Source organism: Citrus clementina, unplaced genomic scaffold (genome assembly GCF_000493195.1).
Source record: "Citrus clementina cultivar Clemenules unplaced genomic scaffold, Citrus_clementina_v1.0 scaffold_3, whole genome shotgun sequence".
In the NCBI taxonomy this organism is placed as follows: Eukaryota; Viridiplantae; Streptophyta; class Magnoliopsida; order Sapindales; family Rutaceae; genus Citrus; species Citrus x clementina.
In genome coordinates, this window is record NW_006262339.1 from 17,482,526 (window position 1) to 17,502,523 (window position 19,998).

Sequence of the window (19,998 nt, forward strand, 5' to 3'; positions counted from 1 at the left end):
TAGCCAATTTTAACATTAAAAAAATGAAGAAAGACAAAAGTTAAATGGATTTTGTGGTGGGTACGGGTGAAAGTGTCGTGTACCTATGCCCAACGCATCTAACCAATGAGCATAAACGGAGGTTTAATTAGACTATACCTAATCCTAATGTAACAACCCCTTCCAACCCCCACCCCAATTTTTTTGCCATCCTTACTTTTACTATTTGAGTTCAACTTTGAAGCTCTACTTTTGCTTAATTTTATAAATTATTTTGTAATTTTAATTTATCTTTGAAGCTCCATTTTTACTTAATTTCAAAGATTATTTTGTAATGTTAACGACGATAACTTAGTTTGATGGAAATTATTTTAATTATTTTATTTTATTTTGATATTTTTGTGTTGGTAATACGATTTTATACTTTTACTTTAATGTAATTAAATCAAGTTTAGAAAATAAAAATATTAGTTATTTACAGGTTGAGTATCCTCAAGAATCCCCTTTTATTATTTGAAAATCTCCATCTCCTCCCTTCAAGTAGTTTTGAAGGAGACAGGGAGAGTATTAGAATATAAATAGAGCATTAAAAAAGAAGAAAAAAATGTCAATTCCGTCCCGCCCGTCTCCACTCTCCACCCATTGCCATCTATACAAATAGTGCAATGTGGATTTTGTATGTAGCATTATTATTCTAGAAGAGTGCTGTCATTCAATCCACTTCCCTCACAGTCAAAAATTTGCATCTAAATGTGGAATACTTGAATTAGCATTATTATGCTACTATTCGCTAATTGATATAAAAGATCACAAGAGTCAGTGCAACGTTTACTGATTCTGTTGATTGATTGAACGCTTATGTTTTTGTAACCACAATTCAATCCTTCTCTTCATACTAGCCTTACATGCCAAATGCAGAAACTCTTTGGAAATACGAACATATTTCCAGGCACTTCGCTATATTCTTTATCGAAAAATGCTACATGTACCAAATGGCACAAAATTTAGTACAAAAGCACAGAAGAATAAAATACATATATATATATAGTTATTATTATTTTTTTTTTTTGGGTTTTCTAGTAATATTGTGCAATTTTTTTTTTCTACTTTTTGTATATATATCATTGTCGTTCTTTAGGATAGCTGAGAAGTGAAGTATGTAAGCCCATGAAACCAAGTGTGACATCTGATAGCTATGCAGTAAATGGTCTTAAATAACTTCTAACATCAAAACATAAATCCAGATGAACATATTCGAATATGAAAACAAATAGAATACAGGATTTGACAAAAAGACATTTTGAACAGATAATTAACAAGCATCATTATGGTGGTACAGTATTAATTTTTTTGAAAATAAAATGGATAAAATTTGTTACTCAAAAAGAAAAGAAACCTTCTAATCGTTGACGAGCAATAGAAGTTGCATTCTCTAAATTTGCACAAACATGATCGAAATAAGGGCACTATTATCACTATTAAAAGTATCATTAGCCATTACAGTAAAAACTAAAAAGAACCTCCTCCTCTCTCTTTCAGAGGATAGGTCAAAGCTCAGCCGTACTGATGTAAAAATTATATATATAACCCTGAAAGGAAGCAGTCTCCATCCCCAAATGTCTAAATCATCACATTCACAGGTTAAAAATAAAAATGAGTATGAAAAAGGTGGTTCTGTCAATGTGTTATTTATGCTAACTAACAACTCAGAGAGCAGACCTGGAAGCGCCTGCGTGAAACTATATGGGCCTGAACCGCGAACAGGTGATTAGCAAAGTATGCTATGTTTCGTGCATATTTAGCACATTGAATCTCGTATCAGCCGTCTGCTAATGAGCACTTTACCTCTGTGAAAATAGTGGGAAACTACTCCTCTTGTGCCCCGTATCGGCATTTAACTTCATCCCCTTCCACAAGCCTCTCCACAGCATCCAAAGGCAGCCCAACCAGGTCTAATGTCTTCTCCCACACTTTATAAGAAGTTTCAATGTTGTGAGCTTCTTCTGAAGGATTTGCTGGACGGCAATCTTGAGAAATAAATGCACAAACAGGCCAATCATCTGCTTTTAGCAATTCACAATACTCCGGCATCTGGGGATCAGTTGCTGAGAAAAGAGTGCTCCTAGAACCTAGATTGATAGATCATGCCAAGCTTAGCCTGTGATCATTCTATATTTCTTTTATTACAATTTCATCTTTTAGATAGCAGACATGGGTAACAAGCACAGAACTTATTAAAATATATAAATTTCTTAACTTGTAGGATTCATAAACCCTCCAGATATCATTTTCCATTTTAGGTACATTATTCTTAAACTATTTCTCAAGATAGTATAACATGGTACGATTACTAGCAACATAAACCGTGACACCACAGACTCCAACATTGAAATTCTAAAATCTCACGATACGAATAAAACAGAAACACAAGAATCATTTAGTAACATATTTGTATGTTTAAATTCTACTGTCTGGAATTAATGTTCATATTGTATATGGTAATCTATTTAAAATGTAAATGTTTATGTTACAATTTTTGAAAATCAGTCATATTGATAAAATTTGATGACCCAATACACCTCTTCTTGCTATTGTGAGCAAGTGTTTTCAGTAATCAGAGTGGCATATGGGGCAAATCAGTTACCCCTGTTTAATATTTAAAATGACCTAATCTGAATTGCTATATTTTTAGCTAGTCAAATTTAGATGTGGTTTGATATTTTTTGGGCAAAATATTCAATTTGCAAGCTCCTTACCAATTTTTTTATTTGAATACATACCCAAAAAGAGAGGGGGGGGGGGGGGGGGGGGGGGCGGGGGCGGGGTTACCTAAGTAGAATAGCCAACATGAGAATATTCTAATATCCAGTAAAGGCAGATAAAATCTCTCATGAACTGGCATATACAACCTCTCCTTCACCATAATTTTGCTTTCTAGTTTTCTTACAAATTTTACTGACAGTTTACAAAGGACTAACAAGGTCAAAAGGAGAAAGAAGAAAAACAAAAAGGACAAGAAGAATGTGGTTGGACTCTATAATAAAATTGAACCTGATAAATATACAGAAAGATATTAATGCCCAACAAACAAACTTCCACTAGTCAAGAGTTGTTTCCATTACTCATGCAATAGACAATACAAAGCAAATAAGCTAGTATTTGCAAAGACACACCTTCTTGAGGATTAAAGATAAAATAGGGTATAAGATGATAAGCAGCTTGGACAATTTTAGGAAGATCCCTTGCCTGCATTTCATTAGAGACAACCGTAAGAGTAAAATAGATCAATCCAGAGTCAAATATACTACTAATTTAAATTCAAGCCTACATAACTGACTTGATTGCAATTCATCATTGCTAAATATTGACTAGTTGTCAACAAATTAACAATGATCTCATTAAGTGTACCACAAACCAGACTTAAGTCTAGAACAATATAGCAGATGGGAGCATTTAATTAGGTAAGTAGGATTTAGCATAATTTCAATTGATCTGATTATGAGCATACAGGACGCTGCACCTAATAAAAATAAAGTAGCCTCTAGAAGGGCTGCAATGGCCAAGATGAGAAAATAGCTTGTATTAAGACCACATGTCAAAACCAATGCATCCAGAGGAAAGGTCACAGCAGTGTTATGGGTATTGTCATCTAGCGTTTCAATTCCTCAACAGTAAAAGAATTTGGAAGCTAACTCCCTCAAGGATCTTTTCTTGCAAATCCTTTTTCAATCAGTTGATTGATGATTACGCTCTCTTGAACTTTCATATGATTTGAAATACTAAAGTCCCTAATAAAGTTCAACCTTTTGCTTGGTTATTAGCTCTAGGTAAACTTAGCACTGGTGATGTTATTCAAAGACGGAACCTTAACGTATGCTTGTCTCCTTCTTGGAGTGTCATGTGCAAGAGAAATGGTGAAAGTGCAGATCATTTGTTTTTGCATTCTCATCAGGCTGCTCAGTTGTGGCATCAGGCAGCTAGTATTTCTTCAGTGATGCCAACTTCTAGGAATTCTCTGCTTTCAGAATTTATTCATGCTTTTAGGAAAGGTGAGAAAGCTAGAGTGTTGTGGAAATGTTCAGTTCTAGCTCTTTTCCAGGTGATTTGGTTTGAAAGAAAGAAGGTTTTTTGAAGATCTAGGAACACATCATCTTTTTGAGGGAAAGAGTACAACTACTAACTTCTCTTTAGGCGTTAGTTACTAAGGAATTCCAAGATTCTTCTCTCTTCTTCATTCATCTAAACAGGGAAAGGGTGTTGGCTTGAATTGTGTCTTTAGTTTGCTTTTGTTGTGAGATCTTATGGTAATATAGATCCTATACTACTTATAAAATCCGATCAATATTCTATTGAATAGATCTTCTTTGATCTCAAGGGGTTCTTTTTCTGGACGTTTTTCACTTTTGTACATGTTTTTCTTCTTAACACAAGTTTCTTTGTTTCCTTAAGGGAAAAAAAAAAAAAAGAGAGAGAGAGAGAGTGTGTTCTTTCCTAAACCATACATTGTTATTTGTTAGTGTTTTGGTGAATCAAATAAGTAAAACTCTTTTTCACATGTATTAAAGCCACCCAAACCAATCTCATGCAAAGCCCATCAAGAGGATTTGGGGAGACAGAGACCATCCAAACATCTTGGCACCATTGACTACCTCTACACACTGCCCATTAAACTATTCCTACCATCACCATTGCCAATCTGCCATCCACCAATAGCTCACAGCAAGCATCCAACATGTATCATGCTACTAAACTTAATCTGATATAGGACATATCAGTTTAACCAGTAATAAACATGGATTCTTCAGAGCCTTGAGTAAGTTACTTGCAAGACCTATATCAATTAAGTTGGAATTTTTGAGTGCTGCCTTGGGAACTCCACAATATTATAATGGGCAGCATTACAATATTGTGGAGACAACTCCACAATGTTGCAAGATGAATCAGATTTACAATGTCTATATCCTTTGCCAACAAGATAAAAGAAACCAAGATGCACAAAGAAACTTACAACATTTGTGGAGACAATTCCAGGCGATACACATACTACATTAATCCCAGATTCAGCAGGCAGCCGCTTCTGAAGGATGCTACTAAATTTAATCTGCAATCCAAAGGCCAACAGATTGTTAGTTCCTCCTTTGCAGCTTAGTAAGTATATAATACAGGATATTAAATCAATTTTCATTTCACGTGATTGTACAGTTTGTATCAAGCTTTAGAAACAACAGACAAACGAGATGTACATTGATCGAGCAGCCTAGTGGCAACAACTTCAGTGTTGTCTAAGATTCAGTGTTGCCCAGTGACCAACAAGTGAATGCTATTAAAGAGAGTTATAGCATTCCTCCAAATTCAGTGTTGTCTAATTAATTTTAAGTATCATTAATGAAGAAGAAAGATCTAAAAAAATTCCAGAGCTTCAAAATGGAAGCACTCTCTAACAATGAGAAAACTGAAATGGATGAGAGAAATTTTCAGTTGAAGGACTGAACTGTTAATATTTTTGATGTTTTACATTTCTGTTGAGAGAAATCAAAGAGAAATTTACATATACTTTTTATGAAATTTAATTCCCAAGTTTTCTCAACTACCGAATTTAGCAGTGACTGAATTCATTCTTCACAATACACTTAATCTGATGAGCCTGTGAGCAAAAGAACGAAGCCCAAATGTAACAACCAATAGGTCCAACACAGTTACTAGACTAATTTTGCTTAAATTTGCATGTGAATTGCCGATAAATGCCTTTTAAGCTAAGGCTTCACAACTTTTGCCAAAATGAAACACATTTATCCATTAAAGTAGTTTAACTTTGCTCCGATTCTAAAAAGCACCTCATCAGTAGTTTGAAGATATGCTGATGTATATGTAAATGCAAATCTGCATTTGCTGTGTAATAATGCATGTATGAATGTCAACGTGTATTAGAATTTATATTCTTCAAGAAAAAAAAATAAAGGTTGAGAAAGCATATAAAATAACCTTTTTTAAGGAGCATAGAAAAGAACATATTAAAATGACAAACAGAAGCAACTTTGATACCGGCTGAAAATGGAGACTATAACAATTTCTTTGTTCATTTATTAAATGAGGATAATCCCTCACAGTATATTGACTAGTACAAAATAGTACCACTGATTAAAGCTCAATAATTTAGTAGATGATTAACAGATCCTTAACAGGAACTAGCTCCACCATGATTTCTTGATTATCAGAAATACTTAAAAATAGAAAATAAAATAAACCATGTAACCAACAACAATTTTGAGTAATCAAATTGTTACTAACTTTTTGTTTCTAACTTCACCTGAGCTAACTTGCTGCCTGAGTATCCCATTAAGCTTGTGTATTTTCTCCTCCCAGAAACAACATTCATATCTTCTGTGTCAACAAAGCCAACATAATGCATCTGCACCCAAAATTAAGGACAAATCACTTGGTGACACAAAGGTAGTAATGGAAAGGTAAAAGTATGAGAAAGACTCATATGAATCACAATAAATCAACAATTAATTTTGAAAAATCTCCAAAGCCTCCTAATAGGTCTCCAACCACAAACCCCATACAGCACCAAAATATGCAATGGGAAAGATTTTGCGAAGTGCTATATTCAGCATCTTCGAATCTAGTCCATTGTGATTCATACCCAAGAGACCAGATTGGCAAAAAACAAGAATCAAAGATCCCAAGAAATAGAACAATGCAATTTTCCTTTATTTTTTTTTAAGGAAAAAGAGGGTGCAACCCAATATACAAGTAGTAAAAAAGAATGAAGTCCAATTAGAAACCAAAAATTAAACGCTTACTTCTAATTAGTTTCTTGTAAAGATCATAGCCCAGTAAGCTAGGTTTTATAAAAAAATAAAATAAAATAAGGGACCTATTGGAAAGAACTTTGGTATTCAAAATGTATCTCCCAAGAACACCAGATGATGAAATTAACATCAAATAATTTACCCTTAATGAGACATAGGAGATGAGAAAATAATCAGACAGTTGTCTGTTTAATTTATTCAATAGATAGAAAAGTTAACATTGAAACTACTATAAGGACACAAGTTGAAGTCAAGCTATTTTCAATATCAATATTCCACTGATACTCCATAAGCACACATTCCAACATTTCCATGGCCGTGACCATAATCTCCACATGTCCACTTTCAATGTGTTGCACCCAATTGACCCTTACAATCAATAGACATACAATATGATGGGAATATAACATCTTTATTCATCTTTAACAATAGCAAACATGCAAAAATGGAAGTATGTCATGCAAATATACATGTCCATGCACAAGCAAGCATGTATAAAACACATCAGTTACGGAACTTACAACAGAATTCACATTAATAATTCGACTTGGAGAGCCTCTAATAAGTGATGGAAAAAGCAAAATTGACAGTAACGCTGGAGCCAGATGATTCACTTGCATGTGCTCTTCATACCCATCTTTGGAAAATTTTTGTGGTTCTGTACAGAGCAACAAAAAGTACATCAGCAAATGACACTGGGCTTTCTAGATATTGCAATTGACCACTATAATACTTTTCAATTGCAGTAGCTCATAAGGTTGCTAAAAATTACAACTTTTCCACTAAGAGCACCTAAATCATTGGTAATACTTAAGAGTGCTTACTGAACAACAATCATTCAAAAGCAAAACAGATTGTCATGGAAGGAAAGAATTTCCATGAAAGAAACGAAAAGAAATATGCATATTCATTAAGACAAAAAGATTTTTCTAGACAATGATCATGATCATGGGATCAACTTGATTGCTGGCCAACATGAAATTATCCTCACAAGGATAATAAGAGAAAAAGGGAGGAAAATCAGATCAACAAGGTTCAGCTGAGGGCCAAAACTTTTTAAGGGAGGGTAGGCTAGGAAAGGATTGACGACATTTTTCCCTTTTTTTTCCAAACTCAAATTAGCTCAGAATCAAGTTATCAATAATCAAATTGACATGAAATTTCAAAAAAAATATACCTACAAATTACAATATTCATTCTATCATAACTGAAAAGATTAACAAAACAAAAATAAGTTAACACAAAGTTGTGAGTAAACTTTCTTCACCCTACTCACACTTTTACTCTACTCCTTCCAAAGGCTTTGTTGTCAAACATGTGAGAATTCTCAAAAATAACAGTTATCTATTAATTGCTCCAAGGACATCTTTAGAAAATGTCAAAAAGTTATACTGCTTCAGGAAATAAGGCCATGATATATAGCTATAGTGCTCAAGATATCATTATGGACCCTTCCAAATATCATGACAAGGATGTTGTCTCTAACAACTCTTTAGTGTGTCAATTTCCATCTACTGTTGTGAAATTACATTAGCTCATACAAGAAACTTTGTGCTGCACTAAATGTTAAGGAAGAGGGACCCAGCAAAACAAGGATTAGTACCAAGACTAAAACCAAAGTATGCACCTATTTTTCAAGATTTACCTATGTTATCTCTTTTACAGTACATCATCTCTATCCAGCTATTACATCTTTGCATCATCTATTCACAGCATCATATACCAAGTGACGAACAAAGGAACTATGGCAAAAATTGGAAATGCTGCCACCTAACTAGTTTGACTGGGGAGATGGTGGTTAAAACTAAGAAGCAACTTATTTAGCCATAAGCATCCTCTTAGAAGGTTTAACTACACTAACAAGTGAAATAAACAATATATTTGCATCCAAAAAATTTAGATGGTCTGATGTTGTGGATAATACAAAACCTCTCGATGAAAGCATGTCATAAGAAAAAATATTACTCTATTATTAATAAGAAAATAAGAATTTGCAGTGAATTCAAGATTTGAATCATCAACAAGGATGTAGCATTACATCTAATAGAATGGTCAAAATAACTTACCTCCAATGGAAAATATGCCTGCATTGTTTATCAGAACATGCAAAGGTCCTAAACGTGCATTCCAAGCCTCGGCAAACCTCACAACAGAATCCAATGAGAGTAGATCAAGTTCCATAGCCTTGAGCAGGGAGGAAAAAAAAAAACTCACTTCAGCCATTTCGAACTAAAATGCTAAACTAGCTAGTGATGCGCAACTAATTAAAAAAAAAGAAAAAACAGTAGCCAGCATTGCTGCAAGAGTAAATATAGTTTCCTCTGCAGCTGAGTGAGACTCAAAAGCACTTTTGGTTTTATTTCGTGACGTTTTCTTGGACATACCAACATATTAGTCATCATGCACTCTGTTTCAATAAATTAAGCAGCAACGAACAGAGACTTATATTTAAATACCTCAATGTTGAGAGGAAGGCCCTTTCCAGACCATTCCTCCTGCCATTTCTGAATCAACTCATTAGCCGCCTTTAAGTTCCTCACTGCCATAACAACATGAGCCCCCGATTCTGCCAATTGCCTGCTCAAGCACATAAAGTGAGAAATTAGGGTTTCAATACAACTGAAAGACTATAAAGAAATTGGAAATGAAACTAAAGTTAAATAATTTAAAAATAATAGCTTTGTACCGGGCGATTTCTCGGCCGATTCCGCTGGTGGATCCGGTGACAATGCAGGTGAGATCGTTGACAGGTGGCAAAGGCAGAGGATTCTGCAAATGACTGGCCAATATTCTTTGAAATAGCATCTCGTATATGACGTACAACCAGCCTCTTAGCCACTCCATCCATCCCAGGGCTTCCTTTCTCTTACTCTTGCTTATTAGTTCCGCCGCTGACGGCGACGAAGTCGAAGAAGAAGACGACGTCGTTTCCATCTCTCGGCCTCTATCGGGTGCTTCTTTTTTATCTTTTTTTTTTTTTTTTGAAAGAATCTCAAGTAAGATCTGTCTGTTTCGATTCTGTTCCTTTTGTGTGTGAGGAGTCGAGAAGAGGGAGGAGCATCTTTTAATTTATTGTTTTCAAGAAAGTAATTAATAATAAGGGGAAAGCGACAAAAAGGATTAGAGTCTAATACAGTCGTAATCAACAATTGATTTGTCATTTGACTTTCTGTTGGGGCTTTTTGAAGTCAAGTGGCCGTGCCCTGTCATTATTTCAATTGGACCGACCCTTTTCGGATTGGGATTATTATTGGTTGATTCTAAATTAAAAATATTTTTAAAAAATTAAAAAGTTAATTTTAATATTTAAAAAAAAACACACCGATTTATATAGTGTTTATTTTTTATAATGCTTGTGAGAAATGTGGATTCCTCCTACTCCAGTGTTTATTTATAATTTTTAAGAACCGAGTAAGAATCTCACTCTTAGAGCCTCACCTAATTTTGGATTGGGGAGTGGAAATCCCTTGGAGGATGTGGGAGTGGGAATTCACTCCCTCTCTTTTTTTTTCACTCTTATATTTAAAATAAAATAAATAATATTTAATAAAATAAAATAAATAATATTATATTTATTTAAATAATATTTTTATATTATATTATAAATTACATTTATTAAAAAAATAATAATAAACATACTTATTTTAATAAATTTAATAAAATAAAATAAATAATATGATATTTATTTAAATAATATTAGTATGTTATTTTATAAATTAAATTTATTAAAATAATAATATTAAACATATTTAAATATAATATTATTATATTTAGTTAAAAATAATAATTTTCATTGATTCTAAGTTAAAATTACTTAAAAATAATATTATTATACTCATAGAGGATTAATAATATTACTATATTTTATCTTTATTTGAAAATATAATATTATTATCTTTATTTAATTAATAATAATAAATATTTTATTTTAAGAAAATATTATTTTTGTACTATATTATCAATGATAATATTTCATTTGTGTTGCTATTATTAATATTTTTTTATTTACATTATTCAAATTAAAATTAATAAAAAATTATGATTTACATAATTAAGAATATTATTAATTATTATTAATTTATAAATATAATAAAATAAATATTTTATTTTTCAAATATATTTTTTAGCAATTTTGTAATTAAAAATTATAATTCTTTAAATAAGGGTAAAATTATAATTTAAAATCATTTACTCTCAATCCTAGACAATTCCATACTTCCACTCCAATATAAGTAAACAGCCTATTCTCACTCCCATTCTACACTCCTAATCACAAGATTCTCACTCCAATCCAAAATGTAAACGATATCTTAATGTTTAAGAGTTAGTTTGGGATTGCGATACAATTGATGAAATAAGTTGTCTCTATTAAGTTAATAAAATAATAATACAGTTGATAAAATGAGTTACTTTAGTTGAGCTAATAAAATAAACTGCTTCTATTGTATTGATAAAATAAGTTGTCGAACCAAAAAATAAAAATAAATGTTTAGTAAAATATGTTGTTGTAATTGCTGTAAATTTAAAAAGTAAAGTATGTGTGTTTAGTAGATTTTATTATTAAAGTATTGTTTCGTTATATAATCATTAAAATTGACATAAGTTGCCTGTTATTTTCAAGTAAATTTAATAAATTTTGTAATTTTTTTTAACCCTCAAATGTAGATAAATTAAAAAATTAATTAATTATACTGAGCATTATAATATGTTATATAAAATATGATAAAATTCATTGCCTAATCCATTAATCTAAATAAAAATAAAAAGTAATATGTAGTTGTGGTATATGATAGGGTTATGATTTTTACAATAAGGTTTATGAAAAAAAATGACATAATTTTTTTTTGTTAAAATGATAATGCCATAACAGGAATTTTAAAAATATGAGGTTCTAAAAAGCAACCGCCTACTTTTAAAAGATGGTAATGAAAAAAAAATTATGAAATAAATATCTTTTAAACATTTTACCGAACAACATTATCATCAAAATTTATGAAATAAGTCGCTTTTAATATTTCAACCGCAATATCAGATAGAACCTAAGTGTTTAACATTTGTTTAGATATTTTTAATTGGATAAGTATAATATTGTTGGCTCAAATCTTAATGTTTAAATTTTCTATTTTTTACTTTTACTTTGATGAATAGTAATATTAACTCATAGGTCAACAAAATTCATGCTTGTAAATATGTTTGTTGAGATTTGAAGTCCAGTCTAGTGTTGAGTCCTACCTTAATATATTACAGTCAAAGAACAAAGCCGAAGCAAGGAAGTACCTACTAAGTTAACTAAGGAATTGTTGTCAATATAATTCCTTGAACATTAGTGGAGTTTAATGAAGGTTTCCCTTTTCTAACTAGAATTTGATATTTTTGAAGGATTTATTTCTAAAAAGATTAAAATTGTATATTACATTTCGTTTGATATATACAAACTTAAAAGATGTAAAGGTAAACTTAAACAAAAATTAAGGGCAAACGGGTGCAGATTTGCCTTGCGAACTAAGAAAACTCTATTGATCGCTAATTCTAAGTTAGAGCTTTCTCTTGCTTCTTTAAACAAAATTATTTAGTTTCTATTAATATATTTATAAAAGGTCAAAACTAGGGTTGGTAACGGATCGAAATAAAACATGTGTTCCAAATCCTATTTTGAACTTTAAATTGAAACAAAAATGTGACTCGATTTGGTTCTCGAATCCTAATTGGTATCCTAAAATATTTCGAATAACATAAGTTTTATATTGTACACTAGGGATGGCAATGAGGAGGGGAGGAGAGGGGACCAATCTCCCCGTATCCATCCCCGATATTTTGCGTATGTCCCCGTCCCCATCAGAATTACTTAAGAGAATCCGCATCCCCTCCCCGAATAATAATAGGGGATCCCCGAGGGTCCACGATCCCCGAATAACTAATACATTTTTTTTATTTTCGATTTGAGTTAATCATATGAAAATAAAAAATTCAAATAAAAGTACAGTTCGAAAAATATTTTACATTAATATCTATTACAAAAGTCACATACATTAAATTAGTAAGTAACGCAGCATGCAAGGGATACAAACTTTTTTTACAAACTATCATGAATAAATTAATAGTCTAATACAAAATTGTTACAAATAAAATCGAATTTAGATTCAAAATTAACTTTTTCTATAGTGGCGTGGGCACTTTATAAATGTGGATTATTCCCTTTACAGCACAATAGTTAAGTTGGAGCAAATCAAGAGTAAATATTAGATTAAATTAGATTAGATATTAAAATTGTGATTCGCTGTAGGCAATTATAACATCTAAAAATAAATAAAAAATAGATTTAAGTTTAAAATATTTAATGAATATTAAAATTAAAACAAAATTTTTGGGCTAATAGAATCTATCCGGTCTTTTTAATGTCTTAAATAAAAATTTAGGACTTTAATTAGTTAATTAGGCCTAAAAGTTTGATAATATAAATATTTTGATATTTGTTATTTTTACCAATTTTTATAATTTTATAATTCAAAATTTATTATTTATTTACTAGTAATTTTAAAAAATTAAAATTAAAATGGGGAAATGGGTAGGGGATGGGGATTCCACCTCATCCCTGTCCCCTCCTCGAATAAGAAATTTGGTAAAAAAATTTCCTCGTCCTTTCCCTGAATAAGAAATTGGGTATGAAATTATCCTCATACCCTCCCCGAATGGGAAAAATCCCCGAGGGTACCCACCCCTGTGGGGATTTTTGCCATCCCTATTGTACACTATAGATTCTGTCATAACTGACATGTCACACTCCTATAACCTATATGTGATATATATTACTTATAAATACGACGTGTTGTATAATTATAACCTACATATCATATATATTTTATTTATCAAACTGACATGTCATTCATTTATGAAGATTCATATTTTGAGTGTTATTTTAGATTTCGATGAGAATTTTTAAATGTCCTTAATCCCGTTCTAAATAGTTAATCAAGATAAATTTTGATCTCAATCCCTCACCTAAATAATAAATTCAAATAAAATTTTGTACTAAATCCCATTTCAAATAGATCGAGATTCCAAATCTTGATTGGAATTCGACAAATTCTGCCAACCGTTGCCAAAACTCACCATCCCTAATTAGTATTTTATTAATAATTTTGTGTCTCTAATTATTACTTAAAGATGCCTCCTCCAAATGAAATTGCTTACTCCCGTGAACGATATTTCAATTTCATATTATATTATTTAGTGTGTATTGTATTTTATTATAATTATTTATCGTTTTCACATCACCCCTCGGCTCTCACGCAGCAGCGACGATAGTATAGCTTACTATGTCAAAACGACATTGACTCTTCAGGAAACGACCGGACCTTCCAATAAAATTGTTTGGAGCTCAAATTTTGCCAAATTCTTTGCAGAATTGCATCGTCAAATTTCAAATATCCAACGGACATTCAAAAATGTGAATTATATAATATGAATTAATATAATTTTGTCACACTAATTTATATTACTTCTTCAAAAAATAAATTCAAAAATTTACTCCCCTAATATTGGTAGAGATATGTAAAATGAGCTTATAATGCTCTAAATCATTTCATGCCTAATGAGAGGCCGCAAACTCAGTGACAATTAATATCATTTCTTGATAGCCAGCGGTTTATACAAATATATATCAGTCATTTTTTCAAGCAACTATATTATAAGATAATATACATACACAACTCAGCAATGTTTGATAAGTTTTATTGTTTTTTAGATATTTTTACTTTTTAGCTTTTGTGATTTTTGAATCTGTAATCGTGTGTAAATATGATTTTTTATATTTAATGTATCAAATCATGTACGTATTTTTCATATACATATATATATATATATATGATATATAGAAATTAGAAAATACTTTAATATGCTTTTGGAGGGTTTAAAGCTTTGCAAATTAAGATATTTATAATTTTAACTTAATTAGGATTTAGGATTTAAGATGCAAGTGTACTAATTTTACAATTATGTTTTCAGTTCTTCTCCATCTCTCTTCTATTTACAAAAATTTTAAAGTAAATGTCTCCATTAAAATCTTAAATTATATATGAGAATACAGTTGTGATTATAATTTCTTTGTTCCATAATTTAGGCATTGTCAAATAGTTAAATTTTGTTGACTTTCTGATGATGATGCTTGGACTATGAGATAAGCTACCTATTAATTTCATAATTTTTTTCTTCTTTTGTTAAGTAAAAAAAAAAAAATTTAAATACTAATTGGGATATAAAATTCACCACATCATGAAATTTTATTATTTAATTAATAAATTACAAAAAAGAATGATCTCCATGGGAGGGATCGAGCGACTGTGAGTATAGTAATATAGACCAGAGTCCGTTGAGAAACGTAAAGCGCACGCGCTGGGTAAGCGAGTCATGACTGCTGCATGCAGCCTCCACAGCAACCAACAAACAAACAAAACTAACAACCTGTGGCACTTTTCCCTCTCTCTCGCGCTCTCTCACTCACCTCTGCATAGTATATAAAGTGCAGTCACTCTGCTCCGCCTTCAACACCGTCTCATTTTGCTCGATTCTCTTCTACTTCACGCTGCTGCTGGTACTCTATCTCTCTCTCTAGAAACTTCCATTCTAATTATCACCGTCCAATCAAGCATTGATCATCATCGACATCCTTTTGTTCATGATCATCATGATTGACGATGATCATCAAATCAATTCGAGATCACTTGATCTACTGTTCTTATAATCGTTATTACTTTGTTAATTTCCAGCTCTGTTTATTTAGCATTATATATCGATACACAGAAACACAAGCACACATCTCATGCATGCTTAATGAACGCATGTACGTTGTTTTTGTGGAGTTTAATTAATTGTTACTCTTTTGGTTGCAGGGAAAATATATATATAACAAGAAGGAAAAACTAATGCAGACGACAACGATGATGCCTCGCTGGGCGGTGAAGGCGATCTTACTAACTGTGATAATCTCCATTCCGTTTTCCGGTGTTTCGGCGACTAACCACACCGTCGGTGGCTCCACCGGGTGGGATCTCTCTTCCAACATCCACGCTTGGTCTGCTACAGCCACCTTCCACGTTGGCGACACTCTCGGTATATACATTCATCTTCATGCACTTATTATGCACTGCTTTATACTTAATTACTAGTGTTTGGCTGCTAGGAATATATATATATATATAAGAAAATGACGGATTCCTTTTTTTATGATTAATTAGCTTAATTATCTCTATAATTAGCTTCAGTTACTGCTTTCATTTTGTATTTGATTGTTTGGCTGCCGGGAAAAAAAAAATATCAAAGAAAAATACGGATTCTTCTTTGTTGACGTTAAAGAACTTAATTAACTGTGTATGCAATGATCAAATTTCAGTTGACTTGTACTTAAAATTACTTAAAAAGCCCTGAGACGATGCCTCGTTCCTTCTTCTACTTGTTTGGCGGCCGCGAAATTGAAAGAAAACGAAGGAGTGATTTCTTTTCGTCCAATTTCGCAGCAGCCAAACGACAACGTTTCGAAAACTGAATTAGTGAAATAGTTGTAATTTTGAAATTGCGATCGAGGCATATTTGGTAATGAATAAACTAGTGCTTCTTTTACAGATTAGAGAGGGCATATTTGGATATGAATTAAATGGTTCTTAACGGAATTGGAGGATGTATTTTTTATTTTGTCGTGACTCGCGTGTGCAGTGTTCACATACACTCCGCTGCACGATGTTCTAGAGGTAAACCAACTGGAATATGCCACGTGCCACACGGTTAACCCAATCAGTGCCCACAATAGCGGCGACACCGTGGTGCCGTTGATTGAACCAGGTACCCGCTACTTCATCTGCGGGCGAAACGGCCACTGCGCCTCGGGCCTCAAGTTCCGCGTGGACGTCCTTCCTCAGCTCGATGCCAACGTCACCCGCCGCACCCCGAGATCACCCCATCGTTCTCCGCCTTCACCGCCACTGCGCCATCCCCCTCCTCCTCCTCCCCCGATAAACTCATCGTCGGATGGAAAAGAGCCAGACATTCCTTCTGATCCAGGCTTTGACTCTCCCGGACCTTGTGGGAACTCAGCTGTTGGCGATATGATCACCGATTGGTTCTCATATAGCTGGTGCGTCCCGCTGGCCACCACTCTGCTAGTCTCTCTTGACTTCCCAGGCTTTAGCTTTGCTTAGCGTTTGATGATGATATATGCTCATGACACCCATGGTAGTAAAACTTAATAATGTCTGCAAATAATAATTGGTGGATGTTCATTATCATGATCAATTTGTTATACGGTGATGATTTGCCTGTCGGTTTTCTGAAATGATTGTCAAATTTTGAATCTTAATTTGGTATTTTGATCGCTGTAATTGAGATTTGGGGCATTTTTTTTTTTTTTGAAAATAGCCACTTACTAATGAGAGATAATTATCGCAAGATAATAAAGCTGTAAGTTCAGCAGGAGCTTTGTTTATCTAAAAACAACAATTTGGCTTCACCAATGCTAAATTATATAACTTGTGAGTCATTAAATTACAAACTCAGGAACAAAGTTAATCACAACATTAGCAACATCCTTAGCCAACATTAGGAACATCCTTGGCTAGATCTTGAATCTCGTGAACTAGCCATCCAATCTCACTCCAGCTTGAAAGCTTGCTAGTAATTATGTTAATCACCTTTTGTGAATCCAATTCGATAATAAAAGGATAAATCCCTATTAATTTGGCCATCTTTAAACCTTCATAAATAGCAAATGCTTCAATAAATTCAACGTCATCCGGAAAGTGATGTCTTCAAGTTGCTGCAGCCATGACTCCTCCTTGAGAGTTCCTTATAGTTGCTCTTAAAACCAACCAATCCTCTATAGAGCTGGGCATCGGATCATATTTGGATAGTTTTGATTCAATTCGATCTGTACAAATTCATATCAGATTTGGATTTGCAATCAAATCTGATAGGATATGAATTGTGTGATTCGATCAGATTTGATTAGAATAAGATCGGATTCGGTTTGATCCAAATAATCCGATCGAATTCACACACAATTATTTACCATCACCTACCCGCCATCTAGAAACATTCTCTATAACTTCTCTCCCCCAGAGTAAACTCCTCCAAAAATACAAAAGGTTCGACCGCAATTACTTTTCATGAACTCCACTATCTAGCCTTGAGCACCCTAAATATTAATGATTTTGGACAATGAAGTAACCTCCAACATTGCTTACCCAGAAGTGCTTGATTAAAAGTTCCAATCTCATGAAAGCCTAACCCACAATCTTTTTTCGTCACACACATCTTCTCCAATCCATCCAGTGAATACTTCTTGCCTGCACATTAAATTCCCACCAAAATTTTGCAATGATTTTTTGAATATCATCACAAAGGATTGAAGGAAGCTTAGAAACACTCATGGCATAGGTTGGAATTGCCCGGGCCACAGCTTTGATCAAAACCTCTTTGTGCCCACTAGAAAACTTTCTCCTTCAAATAATGGAATGTCTCAACAACTCCAGCTTGTCACATTTTCAAATTAGGAACAAACCGAGAAAAGACTCTTCTTTACCTCCTTATTTGATAAACAAACATATATGTGGCTGCATTGCATCCAAGGTTAGGAACTAAGATGCTTTTGTTGAAGTAGCTTTGGGACAACTGAACGCTCTAAATCGGCAGCAAAACCAACTGAGTACATGGGCATTCGAAGATACATGCTCAGATTATGTTACAAAAACAAACACAGTGAGATAACAATTTAGACAGTAGCTAAACAACGAAAACCAACTACTGGAAACGTCAAATGAACACAGAGAGCAAAATAGAAGAGAAAGGAAATCGAAACAGAAAAATAAAATGGAACCCAAGGCCTACACAGGGCAGTATCCTTAAAATAGATTTACCACCTACTGGAGTGCTTTAGGTCTGCTGGTAACTGTTTCGCAGGATACAACGGGCACGAATTTCCGGCTAAGTACAGGTTGGAAATTCCGGCGAACCACAACAGTGAACTCGATCAGAGAAAACAGACGATGAAGAAGGAGGAAGAAAAAACAAGTGTGCTTTGTGCTGGTTTTTTTGAGTGTCTAAAAACAGAAGACGAGATGCTTTTTTATACTCATGTGAGGATGTAACAGCTGCTTTGTATTGAATTTCTGAATTCAATATGTTTTATTTAATTGTTATAACAACCAAATCAATTAAAAAAAACTTGAATTATATAACAGGTAAGAAATAATTAGAGATGGCAGAAAAACCCGCCCGGACCGGATGCATGGAAAAAGCTAGGGATGGCAATGGATTGGATTTGATCCAAGATCCACGTGATCCAAATCCGATTGGATTTGGATTGGTTTAAAATGGATTTGGATCGGATTTAGATATCGATGTGCGGATCTAAGACGGATCTGGATCTATCTTAATATCTAAATCCATATCCATATCCACTCATCTTTTAATTTTATTTTATTTTAAAAGTTTCTTAATAATTGTGGAATGATAATTATAATAAATTTTATTCATAGCATATTAGTAGTATTTACCATGCATTTAAACTCTTAAAACTTAAAGGTTAGTTTTGTAAATTTAAAGATCAGCTAGCCTCAAAGCATGTACATGTAATATTCAAATTGCAAGCCAAGTAATTTAACCTAGTAATTTATTTTATTACATTGGCCAAATAATTTTTAAGGAATATAGTTATTCATATATTTAGTCATAATAAAAATAATAAAGGATTGAATATAAATCATATTTAATTTATATGTCATTATCTAATGTTGTAGGAATGAGGGTAGGTGTATCGTGGATATTAGAATGATGAAGAAAACAATAGAATATTAAATTGATCTTACTCCTGCAATTACTTCTGAATGATATTTTATTATCTTTCTTATTTGCTGTTTTGGTGTAAAAGTATAAACTACAACATTTATTATATTTTTGAGAAAAATTATATAATTTATTTGTTATCAATACATTTTAGCCCTCAATTTTCAATCTAAAAATTATTACTGAATTTTAGAATTCATGACGGATCTAGAGCAGGTTTAGATTTTAATTTTTTTTCAGATTTGGAGCAAATATAGATATTTATTTATTTTTTGGATCTGGATATGGAGCGAAAAATATGGATTCATAACGAATCTGGAGCATATACGGATCTTGATTTTTATTATGGATTTGGATCTGGAGCAGAGTAGAT

General features: G+C 32.7%; 2 protein-coding genes across 2 annotated transcripts; one reads left to right on the forward strand and one right to left on the reverse strand.

The window, feature by feature from the left end:
• Positions 1-1,428: 1,428 nt before the first annotated feature.
• On the reverse strand, positions 1,429-9,868 carry LOC18048927 (dehydrogenase/reductase SDR family member FEY). Its single transcript, XM_006441339.2, has 8 exons — positions 9,481-9,868; positions 9,251-9,371; positions 8,861-8,978; positions 7,316-7,452; positions 6,287-6,388; positions 4,988-5,080; positions 3,153-3,225; positions 1,429-2,108 (listed from the first exon to the last, which is right to left on the reverse strand). Exons 1-8 carry the CDS (start codon positions 9,726-9,728, stop codon positions 1,846-1,848), a joined length of 1,155 nt encoding a protein of 384 aa, XP_006441402.1. The 5' UTR covers positions 9,729-9,868; the 3' UTR covers positions 1,429-1,845.
• A 5,482-nt stretch (positions 9,869-15,350) lies between these two features.
• LOC18048928 (uclacyanin 1) lies at positions 15,351-17,110 on the forward strand. The gene is made up of 3 exons (XM_024189364.1): positions 15,351-15,384; positions 15,683-15,902; positions 16,503-17,110. Exons 2-3 carry the CDS (start codon positions 15,716-15,718, stop codon positions 16,982-16,984), a joined length of 669 nt encoding a protein of 222 aa, XP_024045132.1. The 5' UTR covers positions 15,351-15,384; positions 15,683-15,715; the 3' UTR covers positions 16,985-17,110.
• The last annotated feature ends 2,888 nt before the right edge of the window (positions 17,111-19,998 follow it).